A 24,381-nucleotide genomic window follows, 5' to 3' on the forward strand; every position below is an offset into this window, starting at 1 on the left:
AATGGTAATAAGACAAAACTAATGGCTTTGTGTCTGAATGCAGGTGACATTCGTAACAAAGCAGATGAACTGACAGCACAAATGGAAATAAATATGTATGATCTGATAGCCATTCCAGAGACATGGCTGCAGGATGATAAAGACTGGGACCTGAATATTCGAGGGTACACAACATTCAGGAAGGACAGGAAGCTAGGAAAAAGTGAAGGGGTAGCTCTGTTGATTAACAATGACATTGAGAGAGATTACCCTGGTTCTGGAGCTCAAGATGTAGAATCAGTTTGGGCAAAGACGAGAAACAGTAAAGGTAAGAAGTTATTTGTGGGAGCAGTTTATAGGCCCCTGAACAGTAACCACACTGTAGGATGGGGCATACAGGAAGAAATAATGTGGGCTTGCGAGAAAGGTATGGCAATAATAATGGATGATTTTAATCCACATATGGATTGGACAAATCAGGTTGGCAAAGGTAGCCTGGATGATGAGTTCAGAGTATTTTTGGGACTGTTTCTTAGAGCAGCACATTCTAGTACAAACCATAGCAGGTTGTACTAGATTTGGTAATGTGGAATAAGGCAGGATTAAATAATGTCCTCATAGTGAAGGCGCCCCTAGGTAACAGTGAACATAATATGATTGAATTTCACGTTCAGTTTGAAGGAGAGGAGTGAATCTAAGGCTAACCACACCAATATTCATTACAAGCCCACCAACTCCCACAGCTACCTCGATTACTCCTCACACCCTGCTTCCTGTAAGGACTCCATCCCATTCTCTCAGTTCCTTCACCTCCGTCACATCTGTTCTGATGATGTCACTTTCCAAAATGGCACTTCTGACATGTCTTCTTTCTCCCTTAACCGAGGTTTCCCACCCACTGTGGTTGACAAGGCCCTCAACCATGTCCGACTCATCTCCCCCATCTCTGCCCTTACACCTTCCCCTCTCTCCCAGAACCATTAGGGCCTGCCCTCTTGTCCTCACTTTTCACCCCAAAAGCCTCCATATTCAAAGGATCATCCTCTGCCGTTTCCGCCAACTCCAGCATGATGCCACCACCAAACACATCTTCCCTCACACCCCCTGTCAGCATTCTTTCGGAATTGTTCCCTCTGGGACACCCTGGTCCACTCCTCCATCACGCCTAACACCTCATCCCCTTCCCACGGCACCTTCCCATGCAATCGCAGAAAGTGCAACACCTGCCCTTTACCTCCTTCCTCCTCACAGTCCAAGGGCCCAAAAACTCCTATCAGGTGAAGTCATGCTTCACTTGCACCTCCTTCAATTTGGCCCATTGCATTTGTTGCTCCCAATGCAGTCTCCTCTACACTGGGGAGGCCAAGCGCAGACTGGCTGATCACTTTGTGGAACACCTTTGGTCTGTCAACAAGCATGACTCAGACCTTCCTGTTGCTTGCCATTTCAACACACGATCCTGCTCTCATGCCCACATGTCCGTCCTTGGCTTGCTGCAGTGTTCCAATGATGCCCAATGCAAACTGGAGGAACACCACCTCATCTTCCGATTAGGCAATTTACAGCCTTCCGGACTTAACATTGAGTTCAACAACTTCAGACCATAAACTCTCTCCTCTATCTTCACCCTCTGTTAAAAAAATATATTTTTACTTTTTATCCACTCATTTTCATTTTTATTCATTGTTTTATCCCCTTTTTTCATCCCTTTTTCTATCCTTTTTCCTCAACCACTGACCCATTCCCTACCCCAAAAGGGCCATCTGTTACTTGTTCCATGTTTTTCTTTCAGAGTACATACCCTTGTTCTCCTATTAACACATTCTGCTTCTTACCTTTATGCTTCTGTCAGCATGTCCTTTAGCCCTTACCACCACCATTAACACTCCCAGCACCAAAGTTTCTTTTTGTTTAAACATCTGAAATATTGTGGCATAATTCTACAGGTTAATTGCTGGGTGTTTGGGTCTCTTCTTTAAACGTTAATGGTTCCTAACAGGATCATAACAATATTTAGAAATAACTTTAATAATGCAATAGAGAGTCATATATTCAAGTATTCCAATGACACAAAGACTGGTGACATAGTAAGCAGTGTGAACGGGAACGTAGAATTACAAACAGAAATTGATAGGTTAATGGAGTGAAAAAAACTGTGGCAGGTTAATTTTAATGCACGTAGGTGCGAGGTCATTAATTTTGGACAAAAGTAGCATCGATACTATTCAAATAATGAAAAGCAAGAATCAATGGAGATCAAAACAGATTTAAGAGTCCTGGTACACTAAAATGTAGTAGTCAGATACAAAATAATCATAAAGAAGACTGGAATATTAAAGGAAAAGAGATTTTGCTATAGCTATACAAAGCCCTGCTTTGACTACATCTGGAGAACTGTATACAGTTCTTGGCGCTCCACGTACATGAGAAAGAAAATAGGGGCTTTGGAAGGAGTGCAGCACAGATTCATCAAAATATTACCAGGGCTTCCAAGCATCAGGTTATTAGGAGAAATTGCATAAACTAGGCTTGTATCTTGTGGAATATAAAAGGTTGAGGGTTACTTTAATTGAGGTTTTTAAGATTTTGAAAGCAATTAATAGGATATAGAGAAAACCTTTTCTCGCTAGTTTGGCGGGGGCAGGGTGAGTGGTTCTATTACACTTTAAAATGAGAAGAATTCAAAGAGAAATTAAGAAACGGTTCCTCGAGTAAAAGATGGTAGAAATGTGGAACTCAGTCCCACAAATAAGAGACAATACTTGCTCAACTAATTTTAAATCTGAGATTCATAGATGTTTGCTAGCCAAGGGTACAAAAGGATATGGGGCTAAGATATGGATCAGCAATGATCTCATTAAATGGGGGGAAAGCCCTCAAGGGACTGAATGGCTCACTCCTATTCCTATCTTCCAACTGAAGCTCCCCCAACCCTTCTCATGGCCTTTGGATGTTGGTGTTGGCGATTGGGAGGTAAGTTGGAGGGCACTTAATTTGCATGGGGCAGGTGGGCTATAGCTCCACTGTCGGCACATCTCCAGTGCCCACCCACCCTAGCCAGGAACCAAGCGCTGCAACTGGATCCATCTCGAGCTTGTGCAGATTCAGCTGATAACAAGTCAGTTAGACTTGAGGTGCTGCAGTCTTTGTGCTTTTAAAAACAGGCTTGCTATGGGCCGCTTCCTCATTTGCCTCATTGTTTTTTAAATTCTTTTCAACCTTGTTGGTCTCCTACGCTAAGAGCCTTAACCCTGCACAAAGGTTTCAAAGACTTATTACCAGATTTATAAAGTGATAACTCCAATCTTTAATACTCCCGTTCATGTTCAGTCCACAGTGAGTAAAAGGGAATTCTTCTCTTCCATCTGATACTGTCATCTCATGTAAGTCTCAGTTTCAGCTCTTATATATGTACTGTACACAGTGGGTAAAAGGGAATGACACATGCCTGTCTGGTACTGTACTACCAAAGTGTGTCTCAGTGTCAGTTAACCGTAATTTGTATTTCTGTAGTGCCTTTCACATCCCAGGCATCCTCAGGAGAGGTGGGGAATGGACAGAGATTAGGAATTAGTGGAATAGTTGAAGCAGATGATGCACGAACAGTGAGATTTCTAGGTGAATTTTCAACATCAGGAGAAGGATAGCCAAGTGGAAGGATTGAGGGATTGAATTCGACGGGAGTGTGACAGCTAAAGGATCTAACCTGTTGGTAGCTGTGCGGGAAGGGGACAGAAAGTACCAGAACAGAAGGAAGGAGGCTGTGAGTTGCGATGTAGGGCTGGAGGACATTGCAACGGTAGAGAGGAGCGACAGCATGGGGGGATTTATGAACAGCAGCAAAGACCATGAAATAAAAATATGCACTAAAAATGGTACCAGGAGTGAGAGACATTATTGGGAATGGGTTGCGGGACATGTGGAGCTCTGGAAGAGTTAGAACATGTTGTAGATGGCGTTCTAGAGGCTAGCAACACGAGGGAGTGACTTATTTCCATCTGTATGGCTTATGTATGCCTCAGTCTCAGTCACCTCCCTGCGGAAAAAGCGACAGATTCGCAGCTGACATCAGCACTTTAGCAACGTTCCCTACAAAGGCCACAGTGTGTTGGTTCCATCAACCTACTGACTGAGGCATTGTCTAGGCAAAACAAAGGGATGTTTTATTCACATGATCAGCTGCCAGCTAGAGAATCTGAACCCTCAGCTATTTACTACCAAATCTGCTTTGATAAAATACACATCCAGTTTCCTCTCTCTCTGCTCCTGTTGTACTAAGCATAACACTAAAGCTTTCATATGGTCCATGGCTAACATCGTTCTCCTCACAGATGCTGTTGGATCTTGGGTGCCCATGTTTTTCCAGACGGGGTTATTAGTTGTCTGCACTGTGGCAGATCGGTCAGAAAGTCAGTAATTGAATTTCTATTACAGCTATCAAAATACACAGGATTTACAAATCAGTGATGTACAAATAGTGATTATCTGTGAATCAGCAAAGATTTCATATTCCAACCAGATTAGAGGATGACAGGGAAACAGAGAACCTTACCGAACACGTGAGCGTTAAAACAAAAAATCTGCAGATTTCATTCTGATCTTTTTCATTTGTTCTTGGGATGTAGGTGTTGCTGACAAGGCAAGCAATTATTGACAATCCCCAATTACCCTTTAGCGGGTGGCAATGGGCCTCATTCTTGCAGACCGTGTGATATAGGTATACAATCGGTGAAGTCAGGTAGTGGTTTGAGGATTTTGATCCAACAGCGATATATTTCCAAGTCAGGATGGTGGGAAACTTGGGGTGGGGGGGTGTAATTTGCAGGTAGTGCTAAACCATGAGCCTGCTGCTTTTGCCCTTCTAGGTATTAGGGATCATGGGTTTAGAAGGTGGTGTCAAATAAGCTTTGGTGAGTTGCTACAGTGCATCTTATAGGTAGTACACATGGTGCATGCAATGTTGGAGGGAGTGTATGTTTAAGGTGGTGGATGGTACAAATCAAGCAGGTTGCTTTGACCCTGGATGGTGTCAACCTACTTGAGTGTTGTTGGAGCGGCACTCATGCAAGCAAGTGAAGACTATTCCATCACACTCTTCACTTGTGCCTTTTAGATGTTGGAAAGACTTTGGGAAGTCAGGGGGTAAGTCACTTGCTGCAGAATACCCAGCCCCTGACTGCTCTTGTAGTCACAGTATTACTATGGCTAGTCCAGTTCAGCTTCCAGCCCAGCATGTTGATGATGGGAGTTTCAGTGATGATAATGCTGTTGAATGTCAAGAAGAGGCATTTAAGACTCTTATCTTGGTGAAGATGGGCATTGCCTGGCACTTCTGTGGCACAAATGTTACTTGCATTTCTCAGTCCAAGCCTGAATGTTTTCCAGGTCTTGCTGCATGTAGACAAGGCCAGCTTCATTACCTGACCAGTCATAATTTGTGGGGAGGCGGTGGTGTAGTGGTAGACTAGTAATCCAGAAACCCAGGGTAATGGTCTGGGGACCCAGGTTCGAATCCCGACATGGCAGATGGCGGAATTTGAATTCAATAAAAATCTGGAATTAAAAGCCTGATGATGACCACGAAACCATTGTCGATTGCTGTAAAAACCCATCTGGTTCACTAATGTCCTTCAGGGAAGGAAATCTGCTGTCCTCACCTGGTCTGACCCATAACAATGTGGTTGACTCTTAAATGCCCTCTGAACAATGGCAGTTAGGGACAGGCAATAAATGCTGGCCTAGCCAGCAGCACCCACATGAATGAATAAAAAAAACCAATGGGAATAGAACACTGCAAACATCCCCACTTCTGATCTTATGATGAAGCAAATGTCATTGATGAAGCAGCTTAATATGGTTGGGTCTAGGACACTACCATGAGATACTCCTGCAGTGATGTCCTGGAGCTGAGATGACTGACCTCCAACAACCACAAATATCTCTCTTCCTTTTGTGCTAGATTTAACTCCAGCCAGTAGAGTTGCCCCTTGATTCTCATTGAGTTCAATTTTACTAGGGATCCTTGATGTCACATTTGGTCAAATTTTACCTTAATATTAAGGGCAGTCACTCTCACCTCACCTCTAGAATTCAGCTCTTTTGTCCATGTTTGGAACAAAACTGTAATGAAGTTTGGAGCTGGCTGATCTTGTTGCAACCCAAACTGAGCACTGATGAGAAAGTTATTGGTGAGTAGGTGCTGCTTGATAGCACTGTCAACGACACCTTCCATCACTTTGCTGATGATCGAAAGTAGACTGATGGGGCAATATTGGCTGGATTGGATTTATCCTATTTCTTGTGGACAGGACACGGATGGGCAATTTTCCATGATGTAAGTTGTATGTCAATGTTGCATATGTACTGGAACAGCTTGGCTAAGGGTAGGGCTAGTTCTGGAGCACAAGTCTTCTGTACAATAGCTGGTGGGTTGTCAGGGTCCGCAGTGTTTGTTGTATCCAGTGTGCTGAGCTGTTTCTTCATATCATGTGGAATGAATAAAATTGGCTGAAGGCTGCCATCTGTGCTGGTGGAGCCCTCAGGAGGAGGCTAAGCTGGATCATCCACTCGACCAGGTAAGGATAACAGATTCCCTTCCCTCAATATTATTAATGAACCAGATGAGTTTTTACGACAATCTGGTAGTTTTATGGTCACCATTACTGATACTCGCTATTTACTCTAGACTTATTTAATAAACTAAATCTAAATTCCCCAGCTGCGTGGTAGGATTCGGACTCACATCTCCGTATCATTAGTCTGAGCCTCTGGATTACCCGTCCATTAACATAACCACGATGATACCATACCCTGTAAAAGATACTTAGATATGTTTGTGGATTGAGAAAGGATTAAAGTACAAGGGGTGAAAGTGGCTAGTGAGGTTGAGAAATATGGTGAGAAGATAGTTGGGTGGTTGAGAAATGCAGTGAGAAGGTGGATTGGTGGGGTTGATGGATATGGTGAGCAGGTGGGGTTGAGATCTTTAAAGTGCCACGGGTTTTTAAAGAATTAAACGGTCTCTCTGTAAATATTCTTACTTTGTGATAGAAAACTGACTCAAATAGTAACAACTTTGGGATAATCAAGGATCCCAAAGCATTGTTTACAGTTAGCTGCACAATTCAGTTAGCTGGTAGTAGCGTTATTGATCCATTGCAAAGTCATTGGGGAGCTTAGAGAGGTAGCATTAAATTTTACTGAGAAAACAAAAGATCCTGTTAGAAATTAAATCCAGAGTTTTGATTGACAATGCATTGGGGGCAGGGAAAGAGATAGTAAAAGTTTATTCGAATCAGGTCAAACTGCTCACTCATTACCAGGTAAGGTGAGAGTGACCGCCCTTGATATGAATGCAGCCTTTGACCCAGTGTGGCATCAAGGAGCCCTTGCAAAATTGAAGTCAATGAGAATCAGGGAAAAAAACTTTCCACTAGTTAGAGTCGTACCTAGTTCAAAGGAAGACGGTGGTGATTGTCGTTGTTGGAGGTCAGTCATCTCAGCCTCAGGACATTGCTGCAGGAGTTCCTCAGGGTAGTGTCCTCGGCCCAACCATCTTCTCTAGCAATGACCTTCCTTCCATCATAAGGTCAGAAGTGGGAATATTTGCTGATGATTGCACAATGTTTAGCACCACTTGCGATTTCTCACATGCTGAACATTCTGTGTCCATATTGTTACACCCAGCTGAAAAGTGGTAGAATAGTTTCCTTCTCGGTTGACCGCAACAGGTGTTTTAAAAGAATTGGATTGCCAACCTAGTGAGTATTTAACTGTTTAAGTGCTGTGACACACACAAACAGGTTTTCCCATAAGTTTTAAAAGAAAAGGAAACGGTGTCAATTGTCCTTAACACCTCAGCTCAAAAATAATAAAAACACTCCAACTAACACCTACACGTGCATCCAAGAGATTCTCACACTCACAGAAGGAGGTTATAAGGAGGGAGGGTAGGTTAAATTGCTTAAGAGTGTCCAAAAGAAAGTCAATCATATACGAATCCCGGAGCTTGATCACTGGGTGGTTTCAGGTCATGTTCGCTGATTTTTTTGGATTCTATGCAAAGGTGATTTAAAGTCTTGACGGACAATCTGCCCTTTCATCTGAAGTCAGCAGCTGTTTGGTTTACATTGAAGATGTTGCCTGTGGTGTTTGGCTGGTCAGATACAGACAGGGCACATGCTTGAAGAATGGCTAGAGAGAGAGAGAGGGACCATGAGTTCTCTTCTCACTGCTACCCACTCATGGTCAGTCTGACTCTGGGAAAGCAGTGTCTTTTTTAGCACAAAGCATTAGCATTGGCCATTCACAAACTAGCCAGTTGCTCAATAAGTCCTGGCAAGCTGGGGATCCCTCATTCAGATTGGTGGAGCCCTCTCCTCCGCCGGGGTCCATTGTCCAAAATGATTGATGTCCAAGTACTGGCTCAGTCTACACTCACCTGAATAAACAGATTATGTCTGGATGTCTGACAGTGGTTCACTTCCCATGAAAAATCTGGAAAAAAAGTACTGCTGATAGCAGCACACTCTTCCTCTGATGGTTCCTTGCCCTCCGTCAAGTGTTGTCATTATTCCAAAGACAAATATATTAGAAAATTCGCCGGAGTCACAAAATACCTGATACTGGGTAACCAACTGTGATGACCTCATGCAAACCAGACAATCCTGTGTTGTATTACCCAAAGCCACCCACACCCACCCCTCTATCATTTCAAAGGATGGGATGGTGCAGACCAGGCTTCTCCTGATGCTGATGGTTCCAACAGAAAGCAATGGAATAGGGATTCATTAAACCTCTCATTACAATTCACAGAGCAAACAAGTCAAAAGGTCACTTCATTGAACCAGCACTTGATAAATATGGTCACAGACCTGAAATGTTAACTCCATTTTGCCCTCCACAGAGGCTACCTGGCCTGCTGAGTATTTCCAGCAGTTTCTGTTTTTATTTCCGATTTCCAGCACTGCCGAATGTTGATATTGTAACAGCAATGTGATAATGGCCAGATAATTTGTTTCTGTGATATTCATTTCGGGATATATATTGGCCAGGATGTGAGGAACAACTCCGCTGCTCTCCTTCGAAGTAGTGCCACGTGATCTTTTACACCCACCCGTAAGGGGCAGACAGGGTCTTGGGTTTAATATCTCAACCGAAGGATGGCACCTCCTGCAGTACTGCACAGCCTTGATTTTGGTGCCTGTGTCCTGGAGTGCGACTTAAAGCCACAACATTCAGATTCAGGGGTGAGAATGCTCCCAATTGAGCCATAGCTGACATAATATTAGCGTAGAATACCACGAAGAAGAAAAACTTGGAAAATTGTTTTCTCCACCTTAGAGCAGAGACAGTTAAATCAAAATATTATTGTGGTTTTCAAAATTATGAAAGGTTTTGAGATTAATACCGGTTGTTCTTTCTGGCTTGGAAATTAGTGACAGAAACCAAGGAGGCAGGCCATCACTGCCATCCCAGGGCAACCTAGAAATGGGCAATAAATGCTGGCTTTGCCAATGAAGTTCATGTCACAAGAAATGAAAGATTAAAAGTTGGATCAACATTGCTCCAATACCCTCCAGCTGCCTCCCTAGTGGTTACATTGTGGTGTAATGACTCTGAACATACAAAAACTGGGAGCATCTGGTTCTGCTGTACAAGGTACCAGTCTTCATATGTGATTAGTTGCTGTCCTTGAAGCTAATATTGAAGTCAGAAAGCAGACAGATGCCGTCAATCTTGATAAAGACAAAATGAAGGGCGTCTTCAACAACAACAAACATTTGCATTTACATACTGCCTTTAACTTGGCAAAATGTCCCAAAGCCCTTCACAAGATTGTTATTAATCAAACTTTGACAATGAGCCACAGGAGCAGGTATCAGGGCAGATGATTAAAAATTTGGTCAAAGAGGAATGTTTTCAGGAGTGCCTTAATGGAGGAGAGAGACAAGAGGTTTAGACAGCAAATTACAGAATTTAGAGCTGAAGACAAGGCAGCCAAAGATGGAGGGCTTAAGATCAGGGATGCTCTAGAGGCCAGAATTAGAGTAACACAGGTATCTTGGAGGATTGTTGGGCTGCAAAGGTTAGAGCTATGGAGGGGAGAGGTCACAGAGATATTGAAAACATGGATGAACATTTTAAAATGAAGGTGTTGCCATACCAATCTAGATCAGCAAGCACGTGGATGATGGTGAGCAGGGCTTAGCTACAGGCAGCCAAGTTTTTGGATGAGTTCAAGTTTTTGGAGGGTGCCAGATGGGAGACAGGCCAGGAGAGCATTGGAATAGCCAAATCAAGAGGTAGTAAAAGCATGGGCGAGGGTATTAGTCAGAAAATGAGCTGAGGCAGGAACCTTGATAATGGAGTGAATGTTGCAATAAACCTCAAATGTCTTGATTCTTAAACCATCCCTATGTTCATCACTGAACCTAGGGGGCACCTACCTTTGTGTGCAGCTTGGCCAGCTGTTTCTCTTCTATATGACTCTGGCTGTACACTCGTTTCTTATACCGGAACTGCAAAAAGGAGAAAGAAGAAAAAGTTACACCAGTAAGTGATGGGGAACTGATGGTGTTGTGAGTCAGACGCTGACCTTTCATCTGGACACCTGGTTTCAAATCTAACCATTACAAAGGTTTGCCTTCTGCTGGGTTCTGGGTAATCCAGTGGGTTAGAGACTTGCTTCATATTCCTGGGACACGGTTCAACTTGAGTTTACATAGAAGCTGCCAGTCTCCTCTCTGATGAGGTACTTAGTATAAAGTGGAACTTGTAAGATAGCTGCTGTTTGATGAGTAAGACTTTACTTTTGAATTCTGCTAAAATGGCTCACTTCATTTCTTAGCACTTCTCCATTTAAAAATCCATAGCTTGAAACGGGAATTGTAATCACCAGCAATGACATCGTACATATTGGAAGTAGAGTGAAATCCAACTTGTCCAAACCAGTCTGACCCAGCACTAGCCTCACCCAGCCAAATATTTCAATAACCCTGCATGGCATTCAATTCAACCAGCATCCAAATATATTTAAACTTCCTGAATAAATCACTCAGCTACCTACTGGTGATGGGTCATCAGCCTGAAATATTAACCCTGTTAATCTCTGCACAGCTACTGCCTCTTTTCTGTTTTTATTTCAGATTACCAGCATCCACAGTATTTTGCTTTTGCACTTAACTATCCCAGCTGTCAGATTATCCTGCGTGCTCTTTGCTCTAAATGCCAGTGAAAGACTACTCTGAATTAACATTCTCTACATATTTAACACATATTTAATACTTTGAAAACAAGATTTGCATTTATAGAATGCCTTATGTCACGGCCAATGAAATGCTCTTTAAGCAGTGTTATGCAGACAAATGCAGTCACCAATTGGCATATGGCAGGGTCTGCCAAACAGCAAACAAGATGAATAACCAGTTAATCTGATTTTGATTGTGTCGGTTGAGAGAGAAATGTTACCAAGACACCAGGAGAACTCCCTGCACGGCATCTTTTACTTTACCTGAGCCGACAGATAGGGCTTCAGTTTAACATCTCATCCAAAAAGATGTAGCATTATCTGACAACAGCACTGACTTGCTAGCCCAAAATATATGCCATGTCCTAGAGTGGGATTTGGACCCACAGTCTTCTATCCTAGAGGCAGGATTGCTGAATGAAGTCCCTTCTTCTCTTTGACTGCATGTTTGAGTTCTGCTGACCTTCCTGCCTTATCCCCGTTACACCTGAGGATATTCTTGTTCTCCCCTGCACTCCCTGCAATGTCATTATAGCCGACTATAACTGTTCACAGTATTCAAGCAGTCTTCCCTATACATTACATAGCTTTGAAATGATCGCATAGTCGATATAGGTGATATTTAATGGAGGAGACCTGAGGAAAACCTCTGTTCATCTCTGCACAGATGCTTCCTGTCCTGCTGAGTATTCCCAGCATTTTCCGGTTTTATTTCAGATTTCCTGCATCCACAGTATTTCGCTTTTGCACTCAACTACCTTCGCTGCCAGGTTATCCTGCACGCCAGAAAGCCAGCAAGTGCCCTGTGTCACCTCTTTTAGGGAAGGCCCACCGAATTAAGTGCCACTCAGTCACTTAACTAGACAGCGGTGGGCTTTCCCCGGGGTCAAGGGCCCACCAAGAGCTGCCGGCCAATCACAGGCCAGCAGCTCAATTGGATGGCAGCAGCACGGGGAAGCAGTGGCTGCTGCTGGTATGACACCACCTGAGGCCTTATATCATCACTGGGTCCCAGGAGGGTGATGGTGGAACGGAGGTTGAAGGGGGGGGTGGGTTGCAGGGGAGGTGGGTGTCCACAGCAAGGTCGCGGGGGGGTGGCTCTCTGGGAAGCCCCCCTCCTCGATGCCAGGTCGCTCGATCAGGCACTTGATTGTCTTTGAATGAGGGTCCCACCCACCTTGTAGAAGGCTGCCTGTCATGCTCCCCACATGGCGAGCCCCCTGCCATCCCAGACACTGGGTTAATACCATTGGCGGTGGGATGAGGCCCTAAGTGGGCATTAATTGTCCACTTAAGGGCCTCAATTGGCAGTTGGAGGTGCTGGTGGTGCTGGTGGTAAGGCTGTCCATGAGCCATCCCACCACAGACTTAATCAGTGAAGGTGGATAGGCAGCAAAGTTCCCTCCAGCCACCCACCCGCCTGATTAAACGACCCCAACTACCAAACTTGCCAAGGCGGAGGGCATTAAATTCCGTTATGTTACTGAACTAGTAATCCGGGGAATATGAGTTTGAGAGCTTGAATTCCATGTCAAAAGTCTGGAAATTAAAAACTGGGATCAGTAAAAGTGACCACAAGCTGTTAAAATGTCAGTAAAACCCAACGGGTTTACTAGTTTCCTTTAGAGAAGGAAACCTGCAGTCCATACCCTATCTGGCCTGCATGTGACTCCAGTCCCACACCAATGTAGTTAACTCGTATTTCCCTCTGAGGTGGCCGAGCACTGAGGACTCTCAGTTGCTTCAAGACCTTCGAATACAGTGGCTCAAAGCGGCGGCCACTATCATCACCAGGAAGCTAAGGAAGAGCAATATATACAGTTTTAGCAGTTTTACCCACATCCCCAGAATTAATTAGCAAAATTATAAGCCCTGTTGACTTCTGCTTTGGGAGTCCAGCATTCTTTTAGCTTTTTAATAGCTTCACCACACTGTACACTGAGCTTCTGAGTACTGCAAATCCCTTTCTGTGTCTCTCTGTGTACTAATTTAATAAATATTTGTTCTCGGGACGTGAGTGTCACTGAGCATTTATTGCTCAACCCAATGATACGACTGAGCGGCTTAATAGTTTTTTTTTTAAACTGAATTCAAATCCCCAATCTGCCACAACGGGATATGAACTCACATTCTTTGAATTATTAATCCAGCAACATTGCCACACACCTAACTGTATCTTTATACCAATAACAGAGTCCACGGAAGTCATGAATGTGGAGTTACCATTGAAAAAGTAGATTCTATGGAGCAAGATTGAACTGTTGCATTCTGCAAACTTTAATTATGTGATTCCAAAAGTGAGGGAAGAGAGGGAAGAGGAGTGGACCGACTTGATACAAGTCAAACACACTGCGAATGGGAACCAGGGGACTATGCCTGGGAATGACTAACAACAGAATTAATCTGACAAGATACATAAACTAATATGGAGAGAGGTCAGGGCCCAACTACATTCTGGCATAGAGACATTAATTGTTATTCTGGGCTAGCTATTATCTACTGATCCAGCACTTCAAAGATTCTTTGTGCCCGTGTCATCTGTTTTGAATTAGATATCTATTCTGCAGAGAGGATTAACCCTTCTGTTTACATCTAATTAGATTCCATATTAAGTGTGAATTTTCCTTTAAATTAATTTGCAGCATGTTAACTACAATCCTTTTCCCATATCACTTCCACCAATGCCTTATTCCCTCTTCCCCTCTTGCCGAACCCGATAACAAAATTGACCATTCCTCATTTTTGAGCTGATGTTACAAATGTTTGGAGGCTATTCAACCACAGAGGGGATCGCTGCCAAGCATGTTGTCCTCACTTGGACTCTCCACGCGCCAATATCAATGATATGAAGGAAGTAGGTTTCCTTTAATGCTGAAATGGAAAGGCACAGTTTTTATGACAATGTGAGTTATTTGTAAGGCTCCCCTACTGGTTAAGAGTAATGTCCTTACAAGTCAACTGTAGGGCAGTGGGATTGGCTTTGGATTGCTCTATCATAGAGTTGGTACTGACACTTGAGCCAAATGGCCTCCTTCTATGTTGTCAGCTCCTATGGTTGCCAGGTGCATGTCCTGTTGGATTGTCACCACATTGAAACACCCCACCACTCCACACCCATTTTCCCAGAAGTCCAAGGTGTTTCTTAAAATATTTAAATGGAGGGGGTGATGAGGACCAGGTGAAAGGAGAAGGGCCAATTGGTACTTACTCCATTACATAATTCATTATCTGGGTGGCTAAGGATTATAGGCGACCTTTGCTTTTCCATCACTGGCAAAAGAGGATTGTGGGTATTTTTCCTCACAGGCACCTTCTAACTCTCAGGTAGTATGTGGGTGAAGGAAGAAGTATATTGATTTCTAACTTGGCACCCTCCTTTTCATGTGCTTACATCAGATGTGAAATATGTCAGCATATGCTCACTGGGTAGCACTCTTGCCTGAGTCAGAAGCCTGCGAGTACAAGCCCTTTTCGACCAAGGCACGCAGGAAGAGCTGACAAGTCTGCCAGCACCACAATGTGTGTCTACCCTCTAGGCAGTTGATCTGCCCCCTGTCACATCAGGAGACTGGGAGCCAACTGGAAAATCTCAGTCGCCCTCCTAAACTTATCTTTAACAAAGCTCGTGATGAGCCTGACTGCCTGTCTGCCTCATGAGGGCAGGCAGCTTTCCCAGGCACTGAGCTTGTTCCCCAAAAAGACCAGTGCCCGGGACTGACATGCCGGCTGGCGCCTGTATTTTCAGGCCATCTCTCTGGCCTCAGTTTCCGGCTTTGGGTAGCTTGAAAACTCAGCCCATTGTAGTTAAAGAGAAGTGTGAAATATTGGATAGGATAAATATAGTGAGAGATGATATATAAAGGGATTTAGTACCTTTGGAGTTAGATAAATTGCCAGTACCAGTCTACTCAGAGAAGCAAAGGAGAAAATAACAGAGGTTCTGATCATCATTTTGCAGTACTCTCTAGCTACAGGCGTGGCACTGGAGAACTGCTGTTATTATACTGTTTAAAAAAGAGAGGAAGATATAGACTGAGTAATTATAAGCCAGTCCAGCCTAACCTTGGTGGTGAGAAAATTATTGGAAAAAATTCTGAGGGGCAGTATAAATACAGTGGTCACTTACAAAGGCACGGATAATCAATGACAGTCAGCATGGATTTGTTACGGAAAAGTCGTGCGGACTAACCTGATTGAATTTGTTTGAGGAGGTAACAAGGATGCTCATTGTGGGCAGTGTCATTGATGTAGTCTACATGGATTTTAGCAAGGCTCTTGACAAGATCTTACACGCCAGACTGGTCAGAAGAGCAAAGTTCCGTGGGGCAGAACTTTTCGTCCCGTGGGCAGGCGCACGCCCCACCCGAACGGGAGTGAAATAGTGCGCGATGACATTGGGCGAGTGTCCCAAGGTCATCGCACACTCTCGCGATCTTTCGGTTGGTCGGCGTGCGCGAGAGTTGGCAGTGCAGCCGCTGACAATTAAGAGGCCCATTAAGGCCTTGAAGTAATTAATAACGTTGGGTTTTTCGCTGCCTGCTCAGCTGTTTGGTGGGCGGGCAGGCGAATGGGCCAGGCGGCCTTTGCATTTTTAACGAAACCTCTTCCATGGGATGAGGTTTCCAGCGCTTACTAAAACAACAATAAATATTTTTCAACATCCTTTTTTGCATGCTCCTCTTCACGTGACTGAGTCACATGTGGGGACATATTTATCTCATATGTAAAATCTTTATTTTTCAGGTTAAAAACCTTCAGCTCCCTGAGGCAGCTCTGTGCCTTCAGGGAGCTTTCAGTGAGTGTACCTGCGTGCATGCGCAGACTTCAACGCTCGCGCTCCTCCCACCCCCACCCCGGCAGCGCTGAGGTTGTCAGTGCTCATTTCACGCTGTCTGGCTGGCCGTTAATTGGCCATTAATTAACTGGCCAGGGCCCGGTCGAGGGCAGTGGACAGTTGCGCAGCTACTCCCAGGCCCGCCCGACGAGGGGAAAATTCCCCCCCCACAATGGTATCCAAGGGAAAGAGACAAAAAGGATCCACAATTTGCTTGAGAGGCAGGAAGGATTAGACGGGGGCTGTGGGGGTATTTTTCATCCAGAGGGTGATGAGCTGCCTGTGGATGGTACAAGCAGAAACCCTCACAGCTTTTTAAGAATATTTCCATATGCACAAACCTCTAACGTGACGCACCAAAAGCTGGAAAGTGGGTTTAGACAGGATAGCTGTTTTGCAGCCAGCACCAATGCGATGGGCTGAATGGCCTCCTTCTGTGACATAAATTTTCAATGGCCAGGATTTTCTGGCCCCATCATGGTGGGACCCACCTCGGGAGGTTCAGCGGCCCAGCCAACAGTCCAGTGACGTTCAGCGGGACTGGATGACCCCAGCGGCAGGCAGGGGCAGGAAATCCCACCCAAAATTCCTGTTTCTAAACGAAGATCGATGTAACCCAGCGATTTTAAAACACTGAGAGAAATGAACCAGTGGTTCAAGTTGGACTGTAAGCTCCGAGCGAAGACGTGAACAAAGAACCAACCAGTCTCAAACATGATTGGAGAGAAGATTCAATAACCGGTGACAGCAGCTCAGAGGACCTTTGACATGGCAGCTTCTCACAGACCATAGGTAACCCCGAGTAATATCTCCATAGCAGTCTGACGACTGAACGATATGGGGAGAAATGACTAGATAGGGCTGAGGGGATATCATGAAAATGTAGGGAGGCAGGATTGAGGAATAAGGTGGGAACATGGAGTTGAGGGATATGGTGAGAACATGGGCCAGTGGGGATGAGATCTATCTTGGGCCATATGTATTTTTCCTACAAAAATTCTTTTTACTGCATTCGACGGTGAGGATTCACGAATAATTGCATAAATGTGCAGAAGTAATCTGTCCCCTTCAATGACTTTGTGTAAAGGACTGGGATACCACAAGCGCAGCACCGTAATAGTTATTATTCTGTCTCTGTAGCAAATTAACACAAGAGTTAAACAAATGGGACGGATTTTAATTGCACACCATACAGGTTTGGCTTTGCTGTGTATTGTTTCCTGCTGAGATAAGTGACATCTCATGATAAAACATTTAATAAACACGTTGTCACAAAATAATTGAGAAAAAGGTAATAATTGTTGGTTCAGTGACAAAACAGACACTTCCTATTGAAGCTCACTGAAGCCTGATATCCATTTCTGCACCAATCAGTGCTAACTGTGAGGACAACACAGCTGATCCCACAGCAGAGAACATTATTCGCAGGGACCAGCTGAGGCAGCAGACCAGGCACCAGGTTTCACTTCTGAGACCTGGGAATGGGTTTTGCCGTCCCAACGTCACAGGGGCAAGAGGGGGGTGCGGGGGAGGGGTGTGGCGGGATCCAAATTTAGGATTCCTGCGCCCCTTCCAGTCATGTAGTATTTTTAAGGGTACGCGATAAGGGTGCAGCTCGTGAGTCCACAGCAGCAATCCCAATGCTTGCGGCTCCTTTGCAGGGGTGGTGATTTCAGGCCCCTGCAATTTTCATGGAGTCAGGCCAGCTTCTTAAGGTGATGTGTGCATACCAGCTCAGAGTTACCATGAACCATTTCTGGAGTCCAGAACATTTTGACAGGTAAGTTTAAAAGAAACCTTTAAATTGAACAGCATTGTTAAAGTGGACAAGTCTTTCAGATGCATTAGATTAATTTGTCAGGTGGAAAAAGTGTTCTTCTGCATTCAACAGTACTGAGATTCAGACTTCACTATGTCAGTTGTACCCTGTGCTTTGACCTTTTCATAGACTGACAGATCAGGCACTTGTTCAGCCTTTGAAGCAGTGGAACAGATTAGCTATTTGAAAGGCTTTAATGTATTCAGCTTAGGTGGTTTTGTTGACACAGTTGTGCAATGGAATCACATTTGTATGCATGGCAGAGCTACAAACCCATTATTGGATTCAGATCATCAGGGGCTTTTGATACAGCTATCAAGGGGACTGTGAGCTTTGTTTAAATTCACAGTTTTATGATCCCTTAATGGGATTAAGGTTTTTTTCCAAGTGGAGTTTGAATGTCTTCTTTTTTTAACATTTCATGAGCATCTCAAAGACTTCACAATGTTATTATCGGATTCAAGTTCTGTCCATAGTGGACATTGGTGAGTGCGCATGGGAGAGTATGGGGGCATGGGGGATATGCAGGGGGCATGGGGGATATGCAGGTGCCATGGTGGGGCATGGAGTTTGGGAGGATGAGTGGGGGTGGTAGGGTCTGTGTGGGGGCCTGATGTTGAGGGGTGAGGGCTAGGGTGCCTAATACTTATGTACAGAACTGGGCCAATGTCCCATTAAATGGAGGTGGGCCATCTAACCTGTCTGCCTCAGCATCTGCCCACCTCCATTACCATCTCTGGCTTGCTTTGGGAGGCAATGGCCCTGGATCCAGCGTATCTCCACCACCCCACCATGAAACTAGTGTGGGCGGGCACTGCAGGGGAAGGAGGCAGGATCAAAAAGAAAAATCGGAAAATCTCCCGACTTGCAATTTCCACCTCAAAGGGGATAATCCGGCCCTCGGGGTGAAATTCAGGCAAACAGGGGTCTCCTCCCTGATAAAGGAACTGGGGGAGCATTGATTAGCCATTGAGCATGAAATTCTTTTTGAGAAGCCACACAAAACAGGCAACGGTGACTTGGCAGCACATTTTACTTTCCATCCAATTTTCTTTTCCACGAAGAGCTTCAGGCAGGATGTTAAGCAGGCTGCTAACTTACTATTGCCGATCTCCCAGTGCTGCCCCAGATGAATTTCATCCCTTCTGGGATAAAACCTGAATATTACCAGCTGAGCCAGAACAGGCAGGCCCAAGGTCCGAATGAAACTGGACCTCAGGCCGCATTTAAATTAGACCAATGAACTGTGGACACCTAAAGTGCTGGAAAAGCAGATATTGATGTCAGGCCACTGCAATGCTGGTGGTGACCCTTGGGTACATCCCAGGAAGAGGTGGGAGCAGCTTTCCAGGCAAGGCCCCATGCCTGATCCATTTACCACTGACTCATTTTGATAAAGGTTCTTCAACAAGAATTAGTATAAAGTATAAAAGGAAGAGATAATGGGAGCTTTTCAGAAAGGTATAATGATAATCATGGGGTTTTTTTAAATCTACATATAGACTGGAAAAATCAGATAGGCAAAGGTAGCATAGATGAGGAGTTTATAGAATGTTTTAAAGATAGTTTCTTCGAACAGCACATTCTCAAGCCAACCAGAGAGCAGGCTATACTAGACCTGGTATTGTGCAATGAGATAGGGTTAATTGATAACCTCATAGTGAGGGCATCCCTAGGTGGCAGTGATCATAATATGATTGAATTTTACATTCAGCCTGAGAGAGAGAGAGGAGTGGGTCCGAGACGAGTATTTTAAACTTAAATAAGGGCAATTATGAGGGCTGAAAGCAATGCTAGCTAAAGTGAACTGGCAAATGAGGTTCAAGGATAGGCCAATAGAGATGCAATGGCAGATTTTTAAATGGTTATTTCAGAATACACAGAATATATATATTGCAATGAGAAACAAAACTTCTGAGGGTGGATCCATCATCAGTGATTAATTAAAAAAGTTAAAGACAGCATTGAACTTAAAGAAAAAATATATAATTTCAAAAAGATGGGCGGCAGATCAGAAGACTGGACAGAATATAAAGGACAGCAAAGAGCAACATAAAGATTAATGAGGAGGGAAAGATTAGAGTATGAGAAAAAGATAGCTAGAAATATAAAGATGGATAGTAAGAGTTTCTATAGATATTTAAATAAGAAAAGAGTTAAACAAAATGTGTTGGTCCTATAGAAAGTGAGTCTGGGGAATTAATAATGGAAAATAAGGAGGTGAATTGAACCAGTATTTTGCATCGGTCTTCACTATAGAGGACACAAGTAACATCCCAGAAATAGCCGGAAATCAAGAAATGGAAGGGAGGGAGGAACTCAGGCAAATTACAATCACCAGGTAAGGGGTGTTGAGCAAGTTGTTAGAGCAGTGGGCTGGCAAATCCCTGGGTCCCGATGGACTTCATCCTTAGGGGCTTGAAAGAAGTGGCTAGTGATGCATTGTTTTTAATTTTCCAAAAATCCTTGGATTTGGGGAAGGTCCCATTACATTGGAAAATAGCAAATGAATCCTTTATTCAAAAAGGGTGGGGGTGGGGGGGGGCGGAGATGGAAAACAGGAACCTACAGGCCAGTTAGCTTAACATCTGTCATAGGGAAAACGTTAGAAGCTATTATTAAAGATGTTATGGCAGGGAATTTAGAAAATTCAAGGTAATCAGGCAGAGTCAACATGGTTTTGTGAAAGGGAAATCATGTTTAACCAATTTATTGGAATTCTTTGAAAGAATCACATGTTCTGTGGATAAAGGGGAACTGGCGGATGGACTATACTTAGGTTTCCAGAAGGCATTTGATAAAGTGCCACATCAAAGGTTATTGCGGAAAATAAAAGCTCATGATATAGGGGGTAACATATTGGCATGGATAGAAGATTGGCTAGCTAACTGGAAGGAGAAGGTAGCCACAAATGGGTCATTTTCTGGTTGGCGGGATGTAATGAGTGGTGTGCCACAGGGATCAGTGCTGGGACCTCAACTTTTTACAATTTATATAAATGACTTAGATGAGGGGACTGAAGGTATGGTTGCTAAATTTGCAGACACAAAGATAGGGAGGAAAGTAAGTTGTGAAGAGGACATAAGGAGGCTACAAAGTAACAGATAGGTTAAGTGAGTGGGTAAAGATCTGGCAAATAGGGTATAATGTGTGTAAATGTGAAACTGTCCATTTTGGCAGGGAGGATAAAAAACATATTATCTAAATAATGAGAGGTTGCAGAGCCCTGAGCTTCAGAAGGATCTGTGTGTCCTAGTGCATGAATCACAAAAGGCAAGTATGCAGGTACAGCAAGCAATTGTTTATTGGGAGGGGAATTGATTACAAAAGTAGGAGATTATGCTCCAGTTATACAGGGCACTTGTGAGACCACATGTGGAGTACTGTGTACATTATTAATCTCCTTATGTAAGGAAGGATGTGCATGCATTAGAAGCAGTTCAGACAAGATTTACTGGACAAATACCAGGAATGGATGAGTTGTCTTATGATGAAAGGTCGGACAGGTTAAGTGTATATCACTGGAGTTTAGAAGAGTAAGAAGCAACTTGATTGAAACCTTTAAGATTCTGAGGGGTCTTGTCAGAATGGATGTGGAGAGGATGTTTCCATTTGTGGGAGAATCTAAAACTAGGGGTTATAGTTTAAAAATAAATGGTTGCTCATTTAAGACAGAGATGAGGAGAAATGTTTTCTCTCAGGGGGTCATGAGTCTTTGGAACTCTCTTCCTCAAAAGGCAGTGGAAGCAGAGTCTTTGAATAGTTTTAAGGCAGAGCTTGATAAACAAGGAGGTGAAAGGTTATCAGGGGTAGACAGGAATGTGGAGTGGAGGTTACAATCAGATCAGCCATGATCTTACTGAATTGCGGAGCAGGCTTGAAGGGCCAAGTGGCCTACTCCTGCTCCTAATTCATATGTTCACATTTACCCTTTTTATATACGTGCCTTGGGCACGTAATAATAAGTCCCGTGACTATAGTAGTAGGGCCAAATCCTAAGCAGATGAGTGGAGGCCATCACTACTAAACTGGTATGGCTTGTGGCCATTTTACACCTACAAAACAGGCACAGCACATACAAAATTATACCCCTCTGTCTTTTCACCCACTGGTAGGTGGGATTAAATTAAGCCCAGGAACAAGGGATGATGGTTTCCTCTCTTTGATGGGAGATTGGGTGAGACAGTGATCAGATGTGAGCCTTCACTCGCTGGGAGTTAACTTCAAATCCATTGTGCAGACAGAAGGGCATTGTTATCTCCTCTCTGATGGGGTCTAGATCAGATACTGTCCTTTCTACTCTGGAACATGAGGCATAGGGAGACTGAGAGGAGGATGGTGGAAAGGAGAGCATAGTTGTGGAATGGAGAGGAAGGAGAGTCAAAACAGCGAGCATGTGGAGGATGAATGGGTGGAGCAGAAAAGGTATTGGGAAGAGATTGGGATGGAGGGAGGATGAAAAGAGGGAGAAAGTGTGAATTCTTAGGTGGATACCTGGAATGGTTATGAAGAAAGATCAAGGGAGTAAGGTTTATTACCTGAGGCTGAATCAGAGTGTTCACAACCTTAGCCTATCTGAAGATGAGCTTCTGACCATATGTTTGCACCATCACTGCCTATTACCACATCTATAACATGGTCTGATCACCAGCACCTCCACCATCCCAACCCCAGCTCATCTGCTGAAACTATCATCCATGCCTTTGTTGCTTCTCGATTTGGCTATTCCAACATACTCCCGTTCAGCCTCCCATCTTCCATGCCACATAAATTTGAGATCATCCAAAACTCTGCATCCCATATCCTGATTCCCAGCAAGCCCCATTCACCCTTCACCCCCTGTGCTCACTGATTTATCTTAGCTTCTGGTCTGGCAACAACAGAATTTTAAAATTCTCGTCCTTGTTCTCAAACCCCTCCTTATTTCTCTAATCTCTGAAAACCTACAGCCCTCCAAGATACCTGCACTCCTCTTATTATTGCTTCTTGAGCATCCCTGATTTTAACTGCTGCACTCTTGGTGGCTTTCAGTTGCCAAGCACCTCGGCTCTAGCAATCGCTCCCGAAACCTCTCTGCCTCTTTACCTCTCTTTTCTCCTTTAAGATGCTCCCTAAAACCTCTCGGAGAAAATGCCAAATTTTATTCGCTAATACTCCTGTTAAGTACCTTAGGGACAGTTCACTATGTTAATAGTACTGTATAACTATAAGCTGCTGTAAGCACAGATGTGATGACCTTCCCCCATGCTATATGCTTTAGGGATGGGCAATAAATGGGCCCAGCCAGCGAAGCCCACATCCCGTGAATGAATTTTTAAAAACTGCATGTATTTCAGGTACTATAAATGCACACAAGTAGACGTGAGATGTGAAAATGGGGTTGGAGGGGGAAGGTGGCGCACAGCCTGCGCCGAATCCCAAAACAATACACCTTGGGCTTGGCATAGTCCCACAATAAATGATTGGAATAAACGCTGCCTCTCCCTCACAATGAGTGCCACCCACCCTCACTCCACAAACATCTCGCAGACTCCCACTGCGTGAAGAAATTTGGGCCTGGTTAACATGCAGCAGCCTGGGAAGAGGGTTTCTTCACCTGCGAGCATTCTGGGTCAGCCTATGCTCAAGCACCTTCACCTGCAAGTCAGAAGAACTTGGGTTCAAGCCCCACTCCAGAGACTTGAGAACATGACACTCAACTGCCGTACTGAGGGACAGCTGCGCTGTTTTTTGGAAGAGACGTTAAACCAAGGCCCTGCCTTTCTTTTGAGGTGAATGCAAAAGATCCCATGGTACTACTAGAAGAAGATCAGGGGAGATCTGCCTGGTGTTCTCGTCAATATTTCTCCCACACCTAACAGCACTAAAACAGATTATCTGGTCACACAGATATAAAAACAAAAATCTACTGCGAATGCTGGAAATCCAAAACAAAAACAGAATTACCTGGAAAAACTTAGCAGGTCTGGCAGCATCGGTGGAGAAGAAAAGAGTTGACGTTTCGAGTCCACATGACCCTTCAACAGAACTGAGTGTCGTTAGGAGAGAGGTGAAATATAAGCTGGTTTAAGGTGGGGGGCGGGGGGAGAGAAGTTGAGGGTGGGGTGGTTGTAGGGACAAGCAAGCAGTGATAGGAGCAGATAATCAAAAGATGTCACAGACAAAAGGATCAAAGAGGTGTTGAAGGTGGTGATATTATCTCAGAAAAGTGCTAATTAAGAATGGATGGCAGGACACTCAAGGTACAGCTCTAGTGGGGGTGGGGTGGAAAGACTGACAAGGTATTAGTTGTAGATTTAAAAATAATGGAAATAGGTGGGAAAAGAAAAATCTATATAAATTATTGAAAAAAACAAAAGGGAGGGGGAAGAAACGGGGTGGGGATGGGGGGAGGGAGTTTAAGATCTAAAGTTGTTGAATTCAATATTCAGCCCGGAAGGCTGTAAAGTGCCTAGTCGGAAGATGAGGTGCTGTTCCTCCAGTTTGCGTTCCTCCCCCACT

General features: G+C 44.1%; 1 protein-coding gene across 2 annotated transcripts in view; it reads right to left on the bottom strand.

Annotated features, from left to right (window-relative positions):
* Positions 1–24,381, bottom strand: part of shank3a (SH3 and multiple ankyrin repeat domains 3a) — a 1,183,771-nt gene that overhangs the window by 648,468 nt on the left and 510,922 nt on the right. For both annotated transcript variants that reach the window (XM_078553129.1, XM_078553130.1), the window contains exon 5: positions 10,428–10,499. In XM_078553129.1, coding sequence (XP_078409255.1) covers positions 10,428–10,499 — 72 coding nt within the window. The remainder of the gene's footprint in view (positions 1–10,427; positions 10,500–24,381) is intronic.

This window comes from Cetorhinus maximus, chromosome 12 (genome assembly GCF_964194155.1).
Source record: "Cetorhinus maximus chromosome 12, sCetMax3.hap1.1, whole genome shotgun sequence".
NCBI classification, from domain to species: domain Eukaryota; kingdom Metazoa; phylum Chordata; class Chondrichthyes; order Lamniformes; family Cetorhinidae; genus Cetorhinus; species Cetorhinus maximus.